Source organism: Meriones unguiculatus, chromosome 8, assembly GCF_030254825.1.
Source record: "Meriones unguiculatus strain TT.TT164.6M chromosome 8, Bangor_MerUng_6.1, whole genome shotgun sequence".
NCBI lineage: Eukaryota > Metazoa > Chordata > Mammalia > Rodentia > Muridae > Meriones > Meriones unguiculatus.
This window is the reverse complement of record NC_083356.1, coordinates 20800014-20820981: the sequence shown is the minus strand read 5'-3', so window position 1 is coordinate 20820981 and position 20968 is coordinate 20800014. Positions and strand designations below refer to the sequence as shown.

The 20968-nt window shown below is 41.3% G+C and overlaps 1 protein-coding gene across 5 annotated transcripts in view; it reads left to right on the top strand.

Annotated features, from left to right (window-relative positions):
- Positions 1-20968, top strand: part of Tnrc6b (trinucleotide repeat containing adaptor 6B) — a 231665-nt gene that overhangs the window by 48971 nt on the left and 161726 nt on the right. For all 5 annotated transcript variants that reach the window (XM_060389007.1, XM_060389005.1, XM_060389009.1 and 2 more), the window contains one exon: positions 2935-3023. In XM_060389007.1, coding sequence (XP_060244990.1) covers positions 2979-3023 — 45 coding nt within the window. In that variant the 5' untranslated portion in view covers positions 2935-2978. Of the gene's footprint in view, positions 1-2934; positions 3024-20968 lie in introns of those variants that run through there.

The window sequence follows — 20968 nt, the reverse complement described above, 5'->3', positions numbered from 1 at the left end:
ACACCAGAGGTTGGTGGTGTTGAGGCACAGAAATGTCACTGCTTTTACCCTAATGGAGAATGCAATAAAAGAGGGTTTTATAAAGGGACCATGGTGATGCTCTGTCACTAAACTATATACAAAGTAGTGAATTTCTAAGCACTAGACCTCAGAACTCTGCAGACTTGGTCAGCGTGTAGGTCTATGCCTGTAGTCCCAGCATTTGGGAGATGAAGGCAAGAGGATCAGGAGTTCAAGACCAGCCTCAGCTACATAGTTTTAAAGAAAAAAGGACTTGGTTGACTTTACCTTTTGTGAGGAATTGTGAAGATGTCCCATATTTATGAAGAACCAAGGAGAGTGCCTGCTTCTTGAGCATCCTGAAGAGAAAAGTGTTGAGTTCACCATCACTTGGCTTTCTGATCTCTCAGGCAAGCTGCTGTGCCTGCTCTAGGGCAGAGAGCAGCTAGAAGTGAAGGTGAAAGCCACCTTCTCCAGGTGCACAGTCACAGGGAAAGGGCCAAGAGATGACTGTGAGTGTGAGCCGATAGCAAAGTAGAAATTCAGAGTAGAGGGGCTTTCTGAGTAGGCCATCAACATTATGTGCCAAGTGCAAATGTCTTGTCACTGATCCTCAGAAAAATGATTCTCTCCAAGTTTCCTTAGGGACACAAGCCTGAGAAGAGCAGTAATTTCTTCAAGGTCACACATAATAAGCATTAGTGTTTGATTCTGTGGTTAAAGCTACAGCTATCTCGGCAGGTTTGCCTCTGCTCTGTGCCCATTCATGCTTAGGAACAGTAAGGTAGCCTGCTGTTGCCAGCTGCTAGGTAGTTCAGTGTCCTTTCTTGTTCTGCTTTAAACATTTCTACTCTAACAAGACAAGACTTAATTGGGCTGTGAGGAATGGGCAAGAGCTTGTGAAGAGGTAAGGGATTAAGAAGTAAGTATAGAGGCAAAAGTTGGGGTTAAAGCCTTGAAAGTAGGGGGTAGTAGGTAGGGCAGAAGACAGGTGAGTGTTCGTTTCTGGGGACAGGGAAGAGGAGTCATTGAAAGGCAGGAACAGGGGCCTGGAGAGATGGCTCAGAGGTTAAGAGCGCTAGCTGCTCTTCCAAAGGTCCTTAGTTCAATTCCCAGTAAACCACTTGATGGCTTGCAGGCAGAATCCTGTATAAAAAAAAAAAAAAGAAAGGCAGGAGCAGTGACTGACAGAGAAGGGCTAACTGTTAGAGACAAACAAATCAGGCTACAACAAGAGGTTTAGAAAAAAAAAAAAGTGGATAAAGTAGGAGAATCCAAAAAGGGTACAATAGAATATCTGTACCTGAAGAAGTGGTGATTAGGACAGCCAAGGCTACACAGGGAAACCCTGTCTCGGGGGGAAAATTGCCAAATAAAACCCTAATTAAGATAGTCAGCCATGATAGTAACTATTGTGTGGTCACTGTGGTGGCCTTATGTAGTGTTCACTGTTACGGTTAACTGGTCACCGTGGTGATTATTGGTGTGGTCACTGTCGTAACTGTGGTGGTCAGTGGTAGTGTTCACTGTGATGATCACTGTGTTGACCAGTGATGTGATCAGCCATGATCACATTGCCACTGCCATGTCCATCAGTTGTAGTGGTCACTGTTTTGGTTACTTGTAGTATGCATTGTGACGGTCACCCACAATGGTTCCCTCAGTTGGTTTGACTAATTATTAGTCATTAAAATATAATATAAGCTGTATTTTAAAACAAATATTGCATTTATTCTTTCATTTGGGAAATCTAGGTTTAAAAAAAAATAAAAAAAGACTTTTTAGGAGGAGAAATGGAGCCAGGATGAATGATACAGAGTTTTGAAGAAAATTGCAAAAATTAAAAAAAAAAAAAAAAAAAAAAGCTTTGAAGAGCTTGAGCAAATGACTCAGTAGTTCTGATCACTTCCTGCTCGTACAGGGAACCCAGCACATGCATAACAGTTCATAATGTTCATAAATAACTCACACCCTCTTCTGGGCCTGGAAGACACTAGGCACACATGCAGCACATAGACATGCATGCAGGCAAAGCACTCGTGCACATAAAAGTACATAAATAAAACATTAAAAAGTTTGAGTTTGAAAGTTTAACACTATGTTTGGTTTTGTTTTCTCAATGCTGGTCATGAAACCCAGGGCAAATTTTGCATACCAGACAAGTGTTCTCTACATAGCACTAGCTGGCCTGGAACTTACTGCATAAACCAGGCTTGCTTTAAACTCATCTAAATCCACCTGCCTCTGCCTTCCAAATGCTGGGATTAAAGGTGTACACCACCATGTCTGGCACCTCCAGCCTTCTTTTTTTTTTAATAATTTTAATTTTTTTTAATATTAATCACAGGTTATTTACTTTGTATCCCAGCCGTAGCCCCCTCCCTCAATCCCTCCCAATCCCATCCTCCCTTCCTCATCTCCTCCCTGCCCCTCTCTAAGTCCTCTGGTAGGGGAGGTCCTCCTCCCCTTCCATCTGACCCTAGCTTATCAGGTCTCATCAGGACTGGCTGCATTGTCCTCCTCTGTGGCCTAGCAAGGCTGCTCCTCCCTCAGGGGAGGGGGATAGGTCAAAGAGCCAGCCACTGAGTTCATGTCAGAAACAGTCCCTCAGCCTTCGTAATGTATGGCATTTTAACAGACTTCTTGATGCATAGTCTGTAATTTTTTTTTTACATTTATTGATTGATTGTATGCACATACCACATGATTTGTATGTAGAGGTCAGAAGACAACTTTTGGGGGAAAGCATGTGGGTTCTGGGAATTGATCTAGGTGGTCTACAGTGGCACGGGTCTCAGTCTTATTATTAGAGGAAATAGTGCTGCTTTTATTGTATTAGTCTATGAATAGCCCGTGACAGATTTTTGTCTTTGTATTTGGAAAAGCAAACTTTTGCCTTGAAGTCCTTACGCATGTTTTCTGTTTACTTTCCAGGCAGTGTTTGTGAGCGTCTGCAGAGTTTTGCACAGTCTGTTCCCATGCAAACCAATGAGGGAGAAGTAGAGGAAGAAAGCAGCTCCCAGGTCAGTACATGACTCAACGGAGGAACAGCTGCGGGAGAGACTGAGCAGCATTGGCTAGAGATGGGCTGAGCGGGTGTTCTGTTGTAGGTGAATTTAGAAATTAGATTAATGAGCTCCTTCTTCTCAGTTTACTTCTTCATTATGCGACATGATGATGTAAATTTTACTAAGTTGAGTGTGTGGTGTGTGTGTTTGTGTGTTCGTGTTACCCTGGATTAAACCCAAAGCCTGGCTCATGCTAGGCAAGTGCTGCAATTCTGAGCTATACTCCTGTCTCTTTTAAAATTTTTATTCTGAGACAGGGTCAGGCTAAGTCACCGAGGCTGTCTATGGACTTACTTGGAAGCCTAGCAAGCCTTGAATGTGTGATCCTCAAGCCTCAGCTTCCTAAGACTAGGCAATGGTTGTTATCTATTCTTAGAGTACTAGTGTTGCATTGGGAATTATATAAATGAGAGTTGTATATCCTTGTGAAAATTTATACAAACCAGAAGTTTATAAGAAGTATATAAAAATTTTGTTTTGTGGGATGGAAGGAAACATTGGCTTTCTTGTGTTTTAGTTACTATATAAGTTCAAAATCAGTTAGACTAAAAATGAGAGAACACAGCTGGGCACAGTGACACATGCTTTTAATCTATTTGGGATGCTGAGACAGGAGGATTGCCTTGAGTTTAAGGCCAGCCTGGGCTCTCCAGTGAATAGCAATCTATCCAGTGAATAGAATATATAACAAGTCCATGCAACAAACAAAAAGAAAATTTGTATTTTAACTTCATCATATCAGTCTTTTTAATTAAAAAACATTTTTTTACCTCCCTGTCTTACATTTTTGTATAAAATCTTATATTTGTCATGATTTTTGGTTAATATAAGACTTTATGTTAATTTATGGATATCTGTGAATAGAAAGCAGGCTTTGAGGATAAGTGGAACATTTTCCATAAAATGTGGTTGTGAGCTAAGTATTTCTTTTTTCAATAATAGTCTTTGTAATGTTTTACCTGCATGTACATATGTGCACCACTAGTGTACCTGGTACAGAAGCAGGTAAGAGTGGATAGGACTTCTGGGAACTGGAATTATGGATGGTTGTGCACTACCATGTGGGTTCTGGGAGCCAGTCCTGAGTCCTCAGCAAGAGCAGTGAGCACTCTTAGTCTCTGAGCCATCTTTCTTACCCTCAATAAATAATTCTTAAACATTTTGTTATAAGGTGATATAACAGAGAGTGGTTATTCTCAAGATGGCCACATTTTAAAGAGAGACAAATAAATATAAAGATTAATTATACACCACTGTAAGTACTGTGAAGAATGAAAAATAAAGCATAGATTAAAAGGCGATGAGGAAGAAGAGCTTAGACTGTGGAGGAAGGCCTCTGAGACAAATCTTAGCTAAAAAGGACCAGGAGGCCAGCTACGCGAAAAGTGAGGAGAATAGTGTTCTAGACAGAAGAAAGGGCTATAGAGGCCCCTAGCCTGTTTCAGGAACTATCAGATGCCCAGGTGGCCCGGTGTGATAGCAGATTAAAGAGGAGTGTAGAGACTGTGCTCCTCAAAGGCCACATGTGGACCTGTTCTCTGAACTGGGCAGCCATCCACAGCTGTTCCCTGGGAGGAGCGAGATGTGAGTGTTTAAGACCAGCCTAACCACCCAGAGACTGCTGGAGAGAGGTAGGAGAGGGATGGGACCCTGAATTACAGCTGTCAGCTGAGAGGAAAGCCCATGTTCCTGTGTAATCCCAGTATTTGGGAGGCTGAGGTCGGACTGTGAGTTGGAGGCCAGCCTGGACTACATAGAAGTTCCACGTCAGTCTCAACCACATTGTAAGACCTTGACTCAGAACACAAACAAAGGTAGTGATAGGGCCACTGTAGAAGGTGGCTGCAGTACCCCCCATAGTCCCAGCGCTAAAGAGGCTGATTACTTGAGTCCAGGAGTTGGAGGTCAGCCTAGCAGGAACCCATCTATTAAAACAACAACAGAAGACTAGATAAAGGGAAAAGGCATGAGAAAACCTACGAGAGATGATGGAAATGCTGTTTGATAGGGCTGTAATTTACAATGATAATAAAAATACAAATCAATTTTATCCAACAAAATTGTAAAGTGATAGTTACTGAATATGGTTACAAATGAGCCGAAGTAGAGATGAGACAAAAATAGCAGACTATGATTGTCTTAAAGCAGCAATCAGGAGGCAGAGACAGGCGGATCTCAGTGAATTCGAGGCCAAGCCTGGTCTCAAACAAAGCGATTCCAGTACAGACAAGGACACAGAGAAACCCTGTCTTGGGGGGGGATGGGGGGGGAACTTGAGGATAGCTATGTAGATAGAGGTTTGTTTGCGTTTACTTCATTCATACATAAAATTTCTGTAACAAAACTTTTTTAAAGCTTATAAGTTTCTGTTTGTTTGTCGTGGAACTTGTTCTATAGACCAGGTTAGCCTCAAATTCAGATCACCTTTGATTGCTAGGATTAAAGGTGTATGCTACCAACTCAAAACCTTCTTTGTCTCTTTCTAAGACTGGAGAAGGCTGTGCTTGCTTGAGAAAAGGGGAAAAGAATGAGTAGAAGAACAGATGAAAATAGAAAAGAGCGTCAGATTTGTGAGCTTGATGGAAGTTAGGGGTCAGTGTACCATGGTATCTGAGCTCAGGCCAGGTCCTGCTCCTGCCTGGCAGGGATGTGGAGAGGCAGAGTGTTTAGCTTTTTTTGTGTTGTCCTGGAAATGGAGTCACTGATCTAGAGAGTGGAATCCATAATTGAGGACTTGAAATAACAAATTTTTTTCCTGAAGGGAAAGGTTTGGAGGTGAAATTATGGAGCAGATGTTAAGAATATTAAATGCAAGTATGCTGGCCAATACATTGACAAGATACCTGGAGGATGCAGATAGAAAACAAAGCTGCTTTAGGGTGGCCTGGGGAAGGACAGCCTCTTGGAACATGATTGTTCTCATGAAGAGTCTCTAGAATGGTGTATGTTTTCCAGGCTTTTTCCTGGAGAGAATGCTTCTATTCAGAGAGGATTAGAGATTATGTATTCGTTCAGAGTTGGGAACTGTAGATTCTGATTGCTTGAGTTTAGGAAGACTTTTTTCTCTGCCAAAAAGAAATGAAGCAGACATTAGCTACCAAAATTCTACTACGTAAATCATAGATAATTCTTAAATTATGTAAATGTGTTCTTTCCATTGTTGCTTGCTGCTCTATTTTTTAATTTTTAAAAATTTATTATTATTATTGCATGATGTGTATGTGAACACACATGCTACCATATGCTTGTGGAGGTCAGAGCACTTTATGTAGTTTGCTTTCTTATTGGTTTCTGGAGCTTAAACTCAGATCACCAGGTTTACACAAAAAGCACATTTACCTGCAGATATATCTTACTCACCTTATTATTACCTTGGGGTTTTGTTTTTTGTTTTTCCTGTTTGTCTGTTTATTGAGACAGGGTTTCTCTGTATAGCTCTAGTTGTCCTGGAAATAGATTTGTAGGCTCAGGCTGGCCTCCAACTCAGAGATTTGCCTGCCTCTGCCTCCTGAGTGTTGGGATTAAAGGTGTGGGTCAACATTGCCTGCCACCTCCCACCCATCCCCCACACCTTTTTTTCTTTCTTTCTTTTTGGAGGAACCATTTTGCTATTTAAACTCACTGCAGTTTGGGCTGGCCTCGAACTCACTTTTCTGCCCCAGCCTCTAAATGATAGAATTACAGGTATATACTGCCCCCGTCTTTTTGCTTATTTTTACTTTTATCTTTTTTTTTCTTCTTCTTCCATGGGTCCATTAATTCAGCAAATATTTATTGATCACTGTTGTGTTCCAGGAACTGTCCTGGGTGCTGACACACAGAGTTGTGCATTGAATTGTGATTTGTTATTTAGCGATAGGTGTGCTAGTGTTGTAAGTGGAAACAAGAATGCTAGTTTCACATTAGTTAATGACTGATGCCCATCTTCACCATAAATGGTGACAGGAATGCAGTTTTATATGGCCAGCAACAGTCTTGGAATTTTAGTGAATTTAGCTGTTTGAGTGAAAATGTCTATTATAAATACTAAAGGCATACACATCAACAGAGTTGTCATAGTAAAACTCTAGAAGCCTTCCAGAGGCACAGGGAATATTCCTTCCATTTTTCCCAGAACAATTTCTTAGGGAATTTCTGTGCTGTATACAAGAGAGAACACGGGATACATCTAACACAGCTACCACGAGTCAGTCTCACTTGCAGAGGTTCAGAATGAGAATTGTGCTCTTTAAAGCCTTTAATGGCACAGCGGAAAATGTAAAGGTAGGAGGTATGCACTTGATTCCACATTTCCTTAGAGGCTCATGTGACCTACTTCATTTGACATTTATGTGCCTGTTGACCTGAAATACATTTGAGCTGTCATAGCAGCTCTCACTCATTGAATGCAATGATCTTTTCTCTAATGCCTTGCCCACCTACCACAGAGTAAACTGTGTATTAACAGAGAGGTTTACCTCTCGTAGATCTATAGCTGTGTAGACCTTAACTATTTGGTATTATCCTTTCTTTCTTTTATTGAGATAGTATAAAAATGGTTTACTTTCAGAGGCATCAAGGTAATTAGGTTGGAAAAACACTTGTTGGTTACTTACTATTTACTGTGTCCTAGCAATAGGAGAGTCAAGTTATGTAAGACATAGTGTTCGCATACTGGGAACTTCAGTCTACCTGAGAGTCATGCCTGGGCCGTGGTACTGTTTTTAAATGTGTATCTACCGTAAAGCACTGAATTCTTCCTAGAAGGAAGCTACACAGTGAAGAGTGAATGCTGGGCTTTGGAGGAAGAGTAAAAGGATTCTGTTTTACTGTTTAGTGTGGAAGTGGGTAGAGGCAGAACAGTGTTACAAGTAGATGAACCTTGTGTAGCACATAGTAAAATATGACAGAAGGTGATAAGCAGGTTTGAGTGTACTAAATCAGTTCAGTCTTCTGAGCACAAGATTCTCAACTCTACTTTTTATCTCACTAGTCTACTCCAAGGGATATGAATACTAACTTCCCACTGCCTGACTGTGGCTTCACATAGCAGAGAAACCTAGCAAACCTAGCAACCCCCCCTTCAGCTAGACGGTCAATTTCATCGTCAGTGGTGTCATGTTTCCAGTATGTGCCTGAGGTAATATGAAGTGGCACCTTCTTCCTTAAACATTTTGTCCTGCGCTACTCAGAAAAATACAAGAAAGATGCCATTGTGAGGGTGTTCTACAAACTACCTGACTGCAGTTAAGAAATAGCCAAGAGGAGTGTAAGGAGACACAATGACTCCGTGCAGTGTGCTATCCTAAGTGGGGTCCAGGGACGTGTGTGAATACTAATGAGATCTCAGTGGAATATGCACTTTAGTAAATGATAATGTGTCATTATGGTTCTTTAATTGTGACACATGGACAAGGTTAGTACCAGGGTGACAGTAGAACCAGTAGACTGGTTCAGGGTAAATATAGAAATGCCCTGTCTTTGCAATTTTTTTGTAACTCTTAATTTTTTATTTTTAAAAAAATGAAGTTTCTTTACATATTTTAAAACTCCAGTACAACAGTCTTGTGCTGTCTTTAATGGCTTGGTGGTTGGCTAAGCACAGTAAAGCGCTTCTCCTGCTCCAGTATTATACTGGCTGCCTCTGCAATCAACTGGAGCCCAGTTGTTCAGAAATGTCCAGAACAACTCAACGCATGGCTGGCAGCCAGTGTCAGCTGCCAGCTGGGAGCTCAGTTTGAGGCTGTTGACTAAGCATTGAGGTGCATCTCCATGTGACCTTTCTACTGGCCATGGGGTGGCTGGGATCCACCAGGGTATGTTCCAAGAATGCAGAAGCCACAGATATCTTGAGGCTCAGCCTCAGAAGTCCACCCTGTTCTGTCAAGTTAAAGAACAACTCTAGATCCAAAGGGCAAGGGCAACATTACTTTCTCTCAGTGAGAAGACTGGCAAGATGTGCAAGGCTGCCTTTAATCAGCTGTGCAGCGATTAGAGTGCTAGATGCCAGATTGAAGAAGAGGGACAAGAGACTGGATTTCCAGAATAAGTGGTAGATTATGAGAAGGAAAATGAAATCCCCATTTTACTTTACAGTTTGCTTTGACTAGTCTTGATGGAGGAGATAGACTAAAATATTTGTATTTTCACAAATACAAAGAAAGAGAATTTCCAAAGAAAGAGAATCTGAGTCCTACATGGTAGCACATAAGCATAATCCCAGCACTCAGGCTGAAACAGGGGAATTGTAAATTCAGGGTTAACCTGGGGAACTTAGGATGACTGTTTGAGAAAAACAGGGAGTAAGGGAGAATAACTGACTCAGTCTGGGCTGCATGTCAATTTCCTTTGGGTCTTGAGCTTTCAATGTAGATCCTAATGTGAGGCATGAAGGGAACGCTACCACCTTTCTGGGGTAGTCTTCCAGATTCTATGTGTGTGTGTGTGCACGCGCGTGCATGTGTCTGTGTGTATGTGTGTCTGTGTGTCTGTGGAGGTCAGAGGACAACTTGCCAGAATCATCTCTGTCCTTCAACCATGTAGGTTCCAGGGATGGAACTCAGGTCAGCAGGCTAGGTGGCAAATGCCTTTACTAGATGAACCACCTCACCGGCCCTATATTTCTCTTTTCTCTATTCTTTTCTCCTCTTCTTCCCTTCCTTCCCATTCACTCACTCACTCAGTCACTCACTCAGTCACTCATTTATTTGGATTTTCAAGGTAGAGTTTCTCTGTGTAGCCCTGGATGGTCTGGAACTCATTCTGTATATCAGGCTGGCCTCACAGAAATTCTCTTGCCTCCTAAGTGCTGGGATTGAAAGTATGTGTCACCACCATATGGCTATTTATTTCACTATGTAGAACAGGCTGGCCTTGAACACCTGCCTCTGCTTCCTGCTAGGATTAAAGGTCCGTGTTACCATGTGTAGTTCCTCCTTTATGTTTTTTTTAATAAAGAACAAATTATGATGATCATTTTCAACTCCATGACTATTTTTTTTCTAAATGATATTTTTGTCCATCTCTCACACTGGGGATTGGAAGCATGGGCCTCGTGCATTACAGACAAGCACTCTATCACTGCAATATGTGCCCAGACCTTTTTGTACTTTTTGTTTTCAAACATTCACAGTTAGCCAGTCAGGCCTTGAATTTGCAATTCTCCTGCCTCAGTAATTCTCCTCCTTCAGACTCCCAAGTGCATGGTCATAGGCCAGTGCCACCAGGCCTGATCTCCATTTCTTATTTAAGTTTAGTGCAAGTTAGGTTGATATGCTAAATGAGTTGGTGTCAGCTTAGTGGTTGTAAAATGTGTATTTGTAGTTTAGAATGTTGATTTCTTTGAGTGAAGTCTAAAGTGAATATAGTAAAAATCACCATAGCACTGAGTAGTTATGTCTGTGATAGTATTCTCTGTAGGTTTTTTTTTGTTTGTTTAAACAATTATAATAAAACCATGAAAATAAAACTAAAAGTTTACAGGTATAGATTTAAGTAGCTTTCTATCTCACTATTTGCTATAAGTTACTAAAAGCGTTTAGCCTCATGTGTGGTGGCGTAGACCAGTGTTTGAGAGCAAAGGCAGGTGGATCTCTGAATTCAGGACCAGCCTGATCTGCATAGAGAGAGAGTTCCAGATCAGCCAGGGCTACATAGTGAGACTGACTCTCAAAAAGAAAAAGAGGGGAGCAGGAGCTGGAGAGGGAGAGGAAGGAAGGGAGGGAGGAAAACCAGATGTGTTGCCACATGTTTGTAACCTCAGCATTTGAGAGTAGAGCAGGAGTACCTTTTGTTCACCAGTTATTCTCGTCTATATAGTGATCTCTGGCCAACCTGGCCAACCAGGGTTGCATGAGACCCTGTCACAAAAGAAAAATAAATAAATGTAAAAAATACTGACTGAATGAAGCCTACGTATAAGCTGTGATGTTCTTAATCATTATTGATGTCAACAGGTACATTTAGTCTTTTTCTACAGGGAGTACAGTGATCTGTAGCTTTGTTTATCATTAATGACAGCTATGCAAGATGATTTGGACAGTAATACATGTTAGCATTTATCTTTTAAAAAGTTCAGACACCTTCAGAAAAATGTCTTGCTTTTTATAAGCTTGGATATCTCTGCCTTAGACGGAGTCTGCGTTAGCAAATTATAACAAGGCTTCATGGGTCTTGAAATCAGGAGATAATGATGCGTCTAAGGAATTGGGGAACGTACAGAAACATGTTCAGGAGGAGTGGGATGGAAGCAGTTGAGATGAAAGTGGAGAGGAGGATGTATTGGATGGTACGAAGTAACAGAAGATGAATTTGTTGTAGCTGTTGTTATTGTTGTTAATACCATAGTTTGGGTTGTTTGTCTCCTTTCTGTGATTCTGGAATTGAACCCAGGCCTTTTGTGTCAAGTGGCTGCCACTGAGCTGTAGTCCTGTCCTGTTTTCTTTAACTCAAAATGTGTGGGGTTTGATTTTGAAATATTGGGGTGCCTTCAGGAAGGCATTTAGGGCTTCAGTAGAGATAGAGACAGGGATAGAAACAGAGCACAGAGGGAGGGAAGGAGGGCAGGAACATGTGGTGTTTTGGGCATTCTTTCTTTTTCTTTTTCTTTTTTTTTTTCCAAGACAGGGTTTCTCTGTGTAGCCTTGGCTGTCCTGGACTCACTTTGTAGACCAACCTGGCCTTGAACTTACAGAGATTCACCTGCCTCTGCCTCCCAAGTGCTGGGATTATAAGCATGCACCTCTGCGTGGCTTGTTTTGGGTATTCTTGGCCTGCAGGAACAGATGGAGCCAGGCCGCAAGTGTAGAACTATGGGGACTATTTTAGACTGTAGCAGAAGCAAGAATTATCTTGGGTGTCTTTCTTTACTTTTCAAGCAGCTTTATTGAAGTCTTAGTTTATAAGCCATTAAGTTCATCCATTTGTTGGGGCTGTAGTTAGTGGAAAAGCACGTATTTAGCGTGTGTAAAGAAAGCCCTGAGTTCAGTTTTCATTCAGTGCCAGTGCACAGACACATGTACAAAGTTCACCCAATTTAAATTATTAGGTTAGCTATCTTTACTGTGTTCACAGAATTAAACAGCCGCTTTCCGTTTCATTTCTCTTGCTGTGATAAAACATTCTAGCTTACAATTCCAATTCACTACCCATCGTTGAAGGAATTCAGGCAGAATCCTGAAAGTAGGCCTGCTTGCTATTCTACATAGCATTGCTTCCAACCAAAGCCAAAGAAGCAGGGCGGGAGCTGTGGAGGATGCTGTTTGCTGTCTGGCAGGCAGGTTTATGCCCAGCTAGCTTTCTTTTGGGACCTCCTGCCTAGTAAATGATGCTCCCACAGTGGACATCAGTTAACGATCAAGACAGTCACAGACAGACAAACTCAGAGACAAATCTGATTCAAGCATTTCCCCAATTAAGAATCTCTTTCCAGGTGATTATAGGTTGTGTGAAGTTGACAGTTAAATTAACCAGGACATTAAATAACAAAATTCTAAAAAGAAAGAAAGCACAGTGAAAAAAAAAATAACCAAGACAAATAATTACTACACTTTCAAAATATTTTCATTACTCTCAAAAGAAATTCTGGTTCCATTAGCCATCACTCCCCATTCTGGCCTCAGGCAATCATTAATCAACTTTCTACCTACATGCTGTTGTGTGTTCTGGATATTTTATATACATAGGTCTTATTTTTTTTCTGTGTGAAACTTCTTTAATTTGGTATAATGTTTTTAGTAATCTTACATATTAAGGCATATTATTAGTATTTATTCCTTGAATAGTTTACACACACAACATCTTTATATAGTAATCCAATGATAGACATTTGGATTATTCCCACTTCTTTACTATTATGAATAATGTTGCAGTGAACATTTGTATACAAGTTTTTATTTAAAAACATATTTTCTTTTAATTATATATCTAGAAGTAGAATTATTAGTTGCATGGCTTATATTTAGCCTTTTTAGGAACTGACAAACTGTCTTCTAAATTGGTTATACAATTTCATATTCTGCTATAAATGTGTGAGTGTTTGTAATTTTTATTTGCACTTTGCATACGTGTATGTGTGTATACAGGCATGCCACAGGATATGTGTAGAGGTCAGAGGACAACCTCCAAGGTTAATCCCTGACTACTAACTTGTTTGAGAAATACTGTTTACTACTGAGAATGCCAGGCTTGCTGGCCGGCACACTTCTTGTCTCTGCCTTTCATTTTGCAGTAGGCATGCTGGGATTACAACAGCTTTATCTGGGATCCACACTCTAGTCCTCGTGGTCCTGTTTTTACAGCTCCATGCATGCCTTTTATCTTTTCTTTTTTCTTTTTTTAAATGAAGGTGAATTGGGATTCTGGAATCAATATCAATATCAATCATCCTGGAAGGTGAATTGGGATTCTGGAATCAATATTTTCATTATAAGCACACAGTATGATTACCATGCAAGTTATAGGTAAATTGTAGCTGGTGGAGGGGAGTACTCAGTGAGTTTGTTGTTGTGACTTCCTGGGGAGATGTGAGCAAACATCTGTTTACCACAGATAGGGCACCAGCAACAGGCCAAGTACATGTTCCCACTCAAGTTTTGCTTAGTGAACCACTGAGTTTGTTAGGGTTGTTTACAAGAGCATGGGTGACTCACTGGCCCCTGCATCAAGCCTGGTGACAGCTCATGAAACTTGCATCTCTGGAGCTCCCTCGGCAGCTTGCATGTAAGAGTGTTTTGTACAGTAGTTTTTACTTACATGATGTTGGGAAAGAGCCTCTTGGATCTTGTATGTTCCAGGAGCTTCTCTCCTCTCGTTAAGAAGAAATGTTAAAGCAATCTTAAATGGCTATTTTACTGAAATTTGTGTTTGTCTAAATTTGCTTCCTAGGCTGGAACATAGCTTGGGGATAGAACATAAGCTAAGAATATAGAAGGCTTCTGGGTTTATTCCTGAATGAAAAAAAAAAGAAATAAAAAGGAAAGGAAATGACGTGACTGCTCCTAGGTATGATGGAAGAGAAAGTTTTTTTGTAAATAAAAGGGAGAGCATAAGCAGAGACTGGGATATCTGGGAGAGTCCAAAGTGGATGTGACCAGACTGAGCTGGGCCATGTGGAGAGAGGGAGAGGAAGGAAGAGAAAAGAAAGGGGAACGAATGTGGAGTAGCCAGGAGGCCAAAAGTACAAAATGGCAGCTTGGTCCACTTTGACATGTTGAATAGGCACCTCAGACATTTGTCCTCGGTTTCAAACCTAACAATTCCCACCACTGAGAAACGCAAAAAGTAATTGTCTTAGTCACTGATCTATTGCTGAGAAGAGACATCATGACGAAGTCAACTCCTACAACAAAGGAGAAAGCATTTAACTGGGGGCTTGCTTACAATTTCAGAGGTTATTCTGTCATCATCATTCTGGGATGTGTGGTGGCACTCATGGCACTGAGGGACTAGCTGAGAGATGCACGTCCTGATCTGTAGGCAGAGAGAAAGAAAAACAGATAGGGAGACAGAGAGAAGGTAGGGAGTGACAGACAGACACTGGGCCTGTTTCAAAAGCCCAGTGGCTTTCTCCAACAAGGCCACATCTCCTAATCCTTTTAATTCTTTCAAAAGTTCCACTTCTGGGTAACTAAGCATTTAAATATATGAGTCTGTGGGGTCTAGTCTCATTCAGACCACCATAGTAATACTTCTTTGTCTAAGAAGTTAGTCTCATTGTCCAACACACTGCTTTGATACTGACCTTGTGCCTCTGGTAATTGTACTGTTATTGAACTGAAGTATAAGACTTCACATTGGAAAAAAATTTACCAAAAGACTAAGTGATTCAATAAGAGAAAAGAAAGCAAAATGTAGTGGTTTGTATCTATAATGCCAGAACTCAAGAAGCTGAGGCAGGAGGGTAGTGAGTGTGAAGTCAGCCTGAGCTACGTAGTAAAACCACTTCTCAACAACAACAAAAGCAGGAGAGGGAAGAGTGCTAGAGCAACTAGGTAACCATACATAAATGCATGGACCTTCAATTATATACCATCTGTAAAACCTAATTTGAGGTGGTCCATAGCTCTGAATATGAGGGCCAAAAGTATAAAGCCTTTGGAAGACACATAGAACATGTCTTCATGGCTCTGTGAAGGTTATAGAAGTTTCTTAGTAGGATGTAAAAAGCAGCAGGACAGTTGTTAAATTGAATTTCATTAATTTTTCAATTTTCATGGTGGCATATGCCTCCAATTCCAGCATTTGGGAGATAGACGTAGAACTTTGAGACCTTCTGTTTAAACTTACATCTCATGTCAAGACCCCAAAAAAGACTGGAATGGGTGAATCAGGTCACTAAACCTCTTTGCCTCTCTCTCCATTGTGGTACATTCTCTAAATCTCCTTTCTCTGCTTTTGACCATTATTACCTGTTTGATGGGCTTTGAGCACTGGCAGCAGAGCCTTGCCTGTTAGAGCTGTCAAGGCCCCAGCTCTGGAAGTTGTACCTAACCCCTCCAGTAACAATAGAACCTGTGAGAAAATCAGGTTTGGAAATGAGAATGGACACAGTCTCTTGCTTGAGATTTGAGATACTGTATGACATCCTTATCACTGAACATGCCCTCCAGGTAAAGATACATGGCTGAAAGGATGATTCAGGATGCAGGACAGCTATCTTATTTGTGCCAGGTTTCCAGTGTAGAAGACATTGAGTGTCTGACTCAGGAATTTGCATTGTTGATGCAGAGCCAGATAGCAAAACACATGAACAAATAAGAGGTCCTTCTGGGCACTGCTGTGTGTTACTAAGAGAGTGACTGCATATGGAAGATGCTTCAGATTCAGGGAAGCTCTGCTCAAAGAGATGGCCCCCGAGCAGATGTCTCAATGATGGAAAGAAAGCTTCCATGGAACAATACTGAAAAAAAGCATTCTGAGTCCAAGTAATAAATCCACAGGCCCCGATATTGGGTGAGGGAGACAAAATAAAATAAAATAAAATAAAATGGAAATCTATAGGAATACAAGGCAAAAAAAAAAAGAATTTCAAAGGGTAGTGGTGGCTAGTCTGCTAAATGCAGTAGAGCTCAGGGAATAATAGGAGTAATGAAAATTTATTATGGCTCCTGCAAGATGGCTCAGTGGGTAAAGGCGCTTCCACCATACCTGGTAACCCACATAAAGGTAGAAACAGAGTTGTCTCTGACCTCTGCATATACACCTGTGGTAAGCACACACACACTCTAATCATTATCATTTGTTTTTTTGATCCAAACAAATGTTTGTCAACCTATGTTTGTAATGACATCATTAACAAGATCCAAAAGGTAGAAAGCAATCAAAATGTTTCTTAATATTAGGGTGAATGGATAAAAATGTGGCATATACATATGGAACACGATTATCCTTAAAAAGGAAGAAAATTCCGACACATGGTACATCATAGATGAACTTGGTAATATTATGCTAAGTGAAATAAGCAGTTACAGAAAGACAAATGCATCGTCCCACTTACCTGGAGTTGTCATATTCATAGCAGAAAGGATAGCTGCTGCCGGAGATCAAGAATGGGGAATAAGGACCTGTTTTTAAATAATACTGGATTTCAGATGAGAAACTTTTTTTTTCCTGGTGATAGAGAGTAGTAGAGGTTACACAGCAATGTGGATATGCTTAGCGCCAATGAGCTGTACAGTTAATGGTGATGGTACTAGAGTACCTGTCTAGCATGTATCAGATTCTTCAGGACCACATTCTAAGTGTTGGGAGATAAAGTTGAGAGAATTCCTCAAAAAGAAAAATGAAAAATATTGGTGAGATGGACAGGGAGAAATAAAAAGAAAGTCAGTGGATCAACCCCAGAACTGGGCATTAAATTACAGGGTTTCTAAGAGAAAGAACAGAAATTGGAGGGGAGGAAATTGTCAAGTAAGTAGAGGAAATGTCTCAGCACCTGGAGGAGCTGAGTTTCTAGATTGAAGTACCTGCCCCGTAGGAGCTCAGTCAGTGAAAAGAGCTGTACTCAGGGGCTTGCATTTTAAGAAAACTAAACAGAATAGAAAATTGCAGAAGGTTTTAGAAAAACAACAGGATACCCCTAAACAGAGTTTAGAATGACATGTAACTTCTGTGTGGCAACTATGGGAGCATGCACGCTCACTCTGCTGCTTCTGGGGGTGGGAGACTTTACAAGAAAGAAAATTGACTTATACCATCCCATGAGATTCAGCTGTATGTGTTATTTACTTACTAATAACACTGTTTGAAATAAATATCAATTTAAAGAAAAGTCAGGACAGGTTGAGAGGATAGAAAGCAAAGGGAGATAAGGGTTGGGGAGGAAGTATTACTTGATATTTAAAAACATGTATGTTAAAGCTGGGGTGTAGCTAAATGGTAGAGCACTTGCCTAGCATTGTAGAAATCACTTAATCACTTAATTCAATGAGTCTTCCTTGCAAATTTAAATAATTTTAAAAAATCAGGTTACTACTAATTGAAATACTGGTTGTAGTTTACTCTTACAAATTTGAGCAGTTAATTAAAAGCAGGTATAGGAGGGCTGGAGAATTGGCTCAATGGTTAAGAGTACTGGCTGCTCCTCCAGAGGTCCTCAGTTCAATTCCCAGCAACCACATTGTGGCTCACAACTATCTATAGTGGGATCTGATGCCCTCTTCTCTCTGATGCTCTCTTCTGTCATGCAGGATACATGCAAATAGAGTACTCATGTACATAAATAAATATTTTTAAAGGCTGCGTTGTAAGACCCTGCCCCCTCCCAAAGAAAAAACAATTTAAAACAATTTATGGGCTGGAGAGATGGTTCAGAGGTTAAGAGCACTGGCTGTTCTTCCAAAGGTCCTAAGTTCAATTCTCAGCAACCACATTAGGCTCACAACCATCTATAATGAGATCTGGCGCCCTCTTCTGGCCTGCAGGCAGAACACTGTATAAATAATAAATAAATCTTAAAAAGCAGGTGTGGGGCCTAGATATGGCTCCGTAAGGATGGACACTTGGTTCCCAGCACTATGGCGGCTCACAGCTGACTAACTCTTGTTCCAGAGGCTCCAACCCCCTCTTCTGGCTGCTGCAGGCACTGCATGTGGTATACTTAGATACATGTAGGCAAAACATTCATACACATAAAAAAAATCTTTTTAAAAAGGGGGAAAAAAGCAGCTAGAGAGATGGCTCAGCAGTTAAGAACACCGACTACTCTTCCAGAGGATCCGAACCCCAGTACACATATTTGTTGGAGGTTGGTCTGATGTTAATTACTAGCCCTCTGTGTAAACCTGCCTAAATCATACCTGATTGGCTAATTAAACGGCCTATACCTGGGCAGAGCAGAATGGGGTAGATATGGCTAAGGTTCCCAGGCTTTGGAGGTCCCATGAGGAATCACGGGGAAAGGACAGATGGGCCGGAAGAGAGGAAGGAGGAGGATGCCAGGATGGATTAGCCTGGAGAAAACACCGTAAGGACTGAGGAAGGACTCCAATAATGTCACAAAAGGTCCAGATGAAGAATAAGATAGTACCATGGGATTATGGATGAAAGATAGTTCAGTTGAGGATTAAGGTGGGTGGCATTGGAAGGGGGCTGGAAGATGGATGGTGAGGATATTGAGACAGTGTGAGTGAAATGTCTGACCAGCCCAAGGTAAGTAAGGCAATTACAAATCTAACAGGTGTCTGTGTCTCATTATTTGTGATAGTTAGATAATACACTGCCGTGATAATATTAAGCTAACAATAACATTAGATTATCCCAACACTCATTTTTATTTACTACAACACATATGGAAGCTTGCAACTGTCTGTAACTCCAAGATCAGAGACCCTCACACAGACATACAGGTGCAGGCAAAACACCAATGCACGTAAAATAAAAATAAATAATAAAAAACTGTCCCATGGTGGCACACATCTGTAATCCCAGCATTTGGGAGGCTGGAAGATTTGAGTTGTAGATGGTAAAAGATGGGAGAGGTTTTTTTGTTTTTTGTTTTTAAGTTATAGAGGATATTTGAGGCTTCCCAAAGCCAAAAATAAAATTTTAGATTAAGAGAGATTACAAAACATGTGTCAGTTGAAGGGACAGACTTACTGAAACTAGGGAATGGGTGCAAAAGAAAGACTTCCTTAGATAGGAAGATCCAGAGAAAGCAGAGTAGTTAGGAGGAGGAGGTTAGGATGCAGGGAATGAAGTTGGCCTGGCAGAGCAGTAGAGGCAGGGTAGGGTGATGAGTAAAAGACACAGTTTTGTACTTATGGTCAGAAGAATAAAAGATAGGCTTTGGGTAGAATAAGTTCTCAAGACCATCTTTGATAACTGCCTAGTGGATTGACCCTTTTCTGTTTGGGAACTGTAAAAAGTACTGACTGTATAAGAGAGATGCAGCTGTGTAGATGGGACTCATTCATCCCAGTGTCTACCTTTTGGGAAAAGGGCTATGGAAAATACTTTGAATGAATGAATGCCCATGCTAGGGGACTGTGTTCTGTCCACAAAGATTACATCATTTTTGTCTACCCCAAGCTCCAGGGGACCTAGAACAGAGGTTCTACAGGAGTTGCTTCAGGAGGCGCTCTGCAGGGTGGAGGGGAGCGGGGGGACAGAGAAGAAACGGCCAGATATCAGCAGCCACTTCCTAGAAAACAAAAGTGGCTGGTGAGTAGGTCCCAGAAAGGGACCGGGGCCTCCCAGAGAATGCCAGAGGCTGACACGGAGGAGGGAGAAGTACACATGCCCCTGCTAAGGGACTAACCTTGTCACTTTCTACAGCAATGCTCTGCAGCTGGGCCATATGCTGCAGGTGAGACAAGGGGGTTGGGAACGCAGGGATGTCCTAAGAACAAGTCATCTGAGGAGCAAATTTGGAATATTGAGAAGGCAATATTCTGGCTTCTTGTGTGTTAAGATCCAAAAGGACTTTGGGAAAGAGCACCCTGAAAACAGAAGTCAGCCAGATTTTAGGATTTTTTTTTTTTTAAATTGTCAGAATGGATATTGGGGTAAAGCACTGTGAATTGGTGGCAAGGCCCAGAGCTCAGGCTGCCGGTTTCCTAGCTGAGGTAGGAAAGAGAGGCCATCTTCTTGAGAAAGGTCAAGAATGTGGGCTTGTGAAAATTTGACAATAAAAGATTTCTAAATATGTATCGAGCAAAAATCAAATGTAAAAGAACCCAGGGTGATTTGGGCAGTGCCTACCACTGTGGATCAGCCAGCTTCATAGCAGCCTTGATTCTGACGTACAACACGCATGCTTTGCATTGCAGATGCGGTCACAGCACACAACTCCAGTGGTTGCCAACTGAAACACCTTAGAGGGAAACTGTTGTGTTAGAAATCGCAGTATCTTGATTTTGTGTGTGCAGGTACATGTGTGTGGGTACATATGAAGAACAAAGGATTAACTCCAGCTGCTATTGTTCAGAGGACAACCACCTTTCGTTGTTGTTTTGTGCATGTGTATGGTGTATGCATGTGTCTGTGTTCCTGTGTGTGTAGCTCAGACTACCCACTGCTCAGCTCTGCCTTTTGTTCAAGCATCTGGGTACTTGTGGCTTCTCAGCTCTGCATGCCAGCGGTTCCACTTGTTGCTGCGGCTCCACGTGTTACTTTAGTGGTAGTCCTCTGCCACCACTTCACTGTCTGTTGTTTCTTTCATTTCCAGCTGAGCCTGGAAAGGCAAAGAAGAACTACTTGAGAAAAGTCATTATGCGTTGAGTATAATGTTATAACCAAGCCTGCTTGCGTATACAGCCAGAGAAGGGGTATTTGTACCCATCATAGCAAACCTTTTGTGCAAGTAAGGGTTTGTGTTTGCACTAGTTAACAGTGTCCCTTCCCCACAAGTCAGAGAATTCTCTCTAGTAGGCCATTAGGGAAAGTGCACCCTCTCTGGCTGCAGAGTGACCTCAAGTTCACTG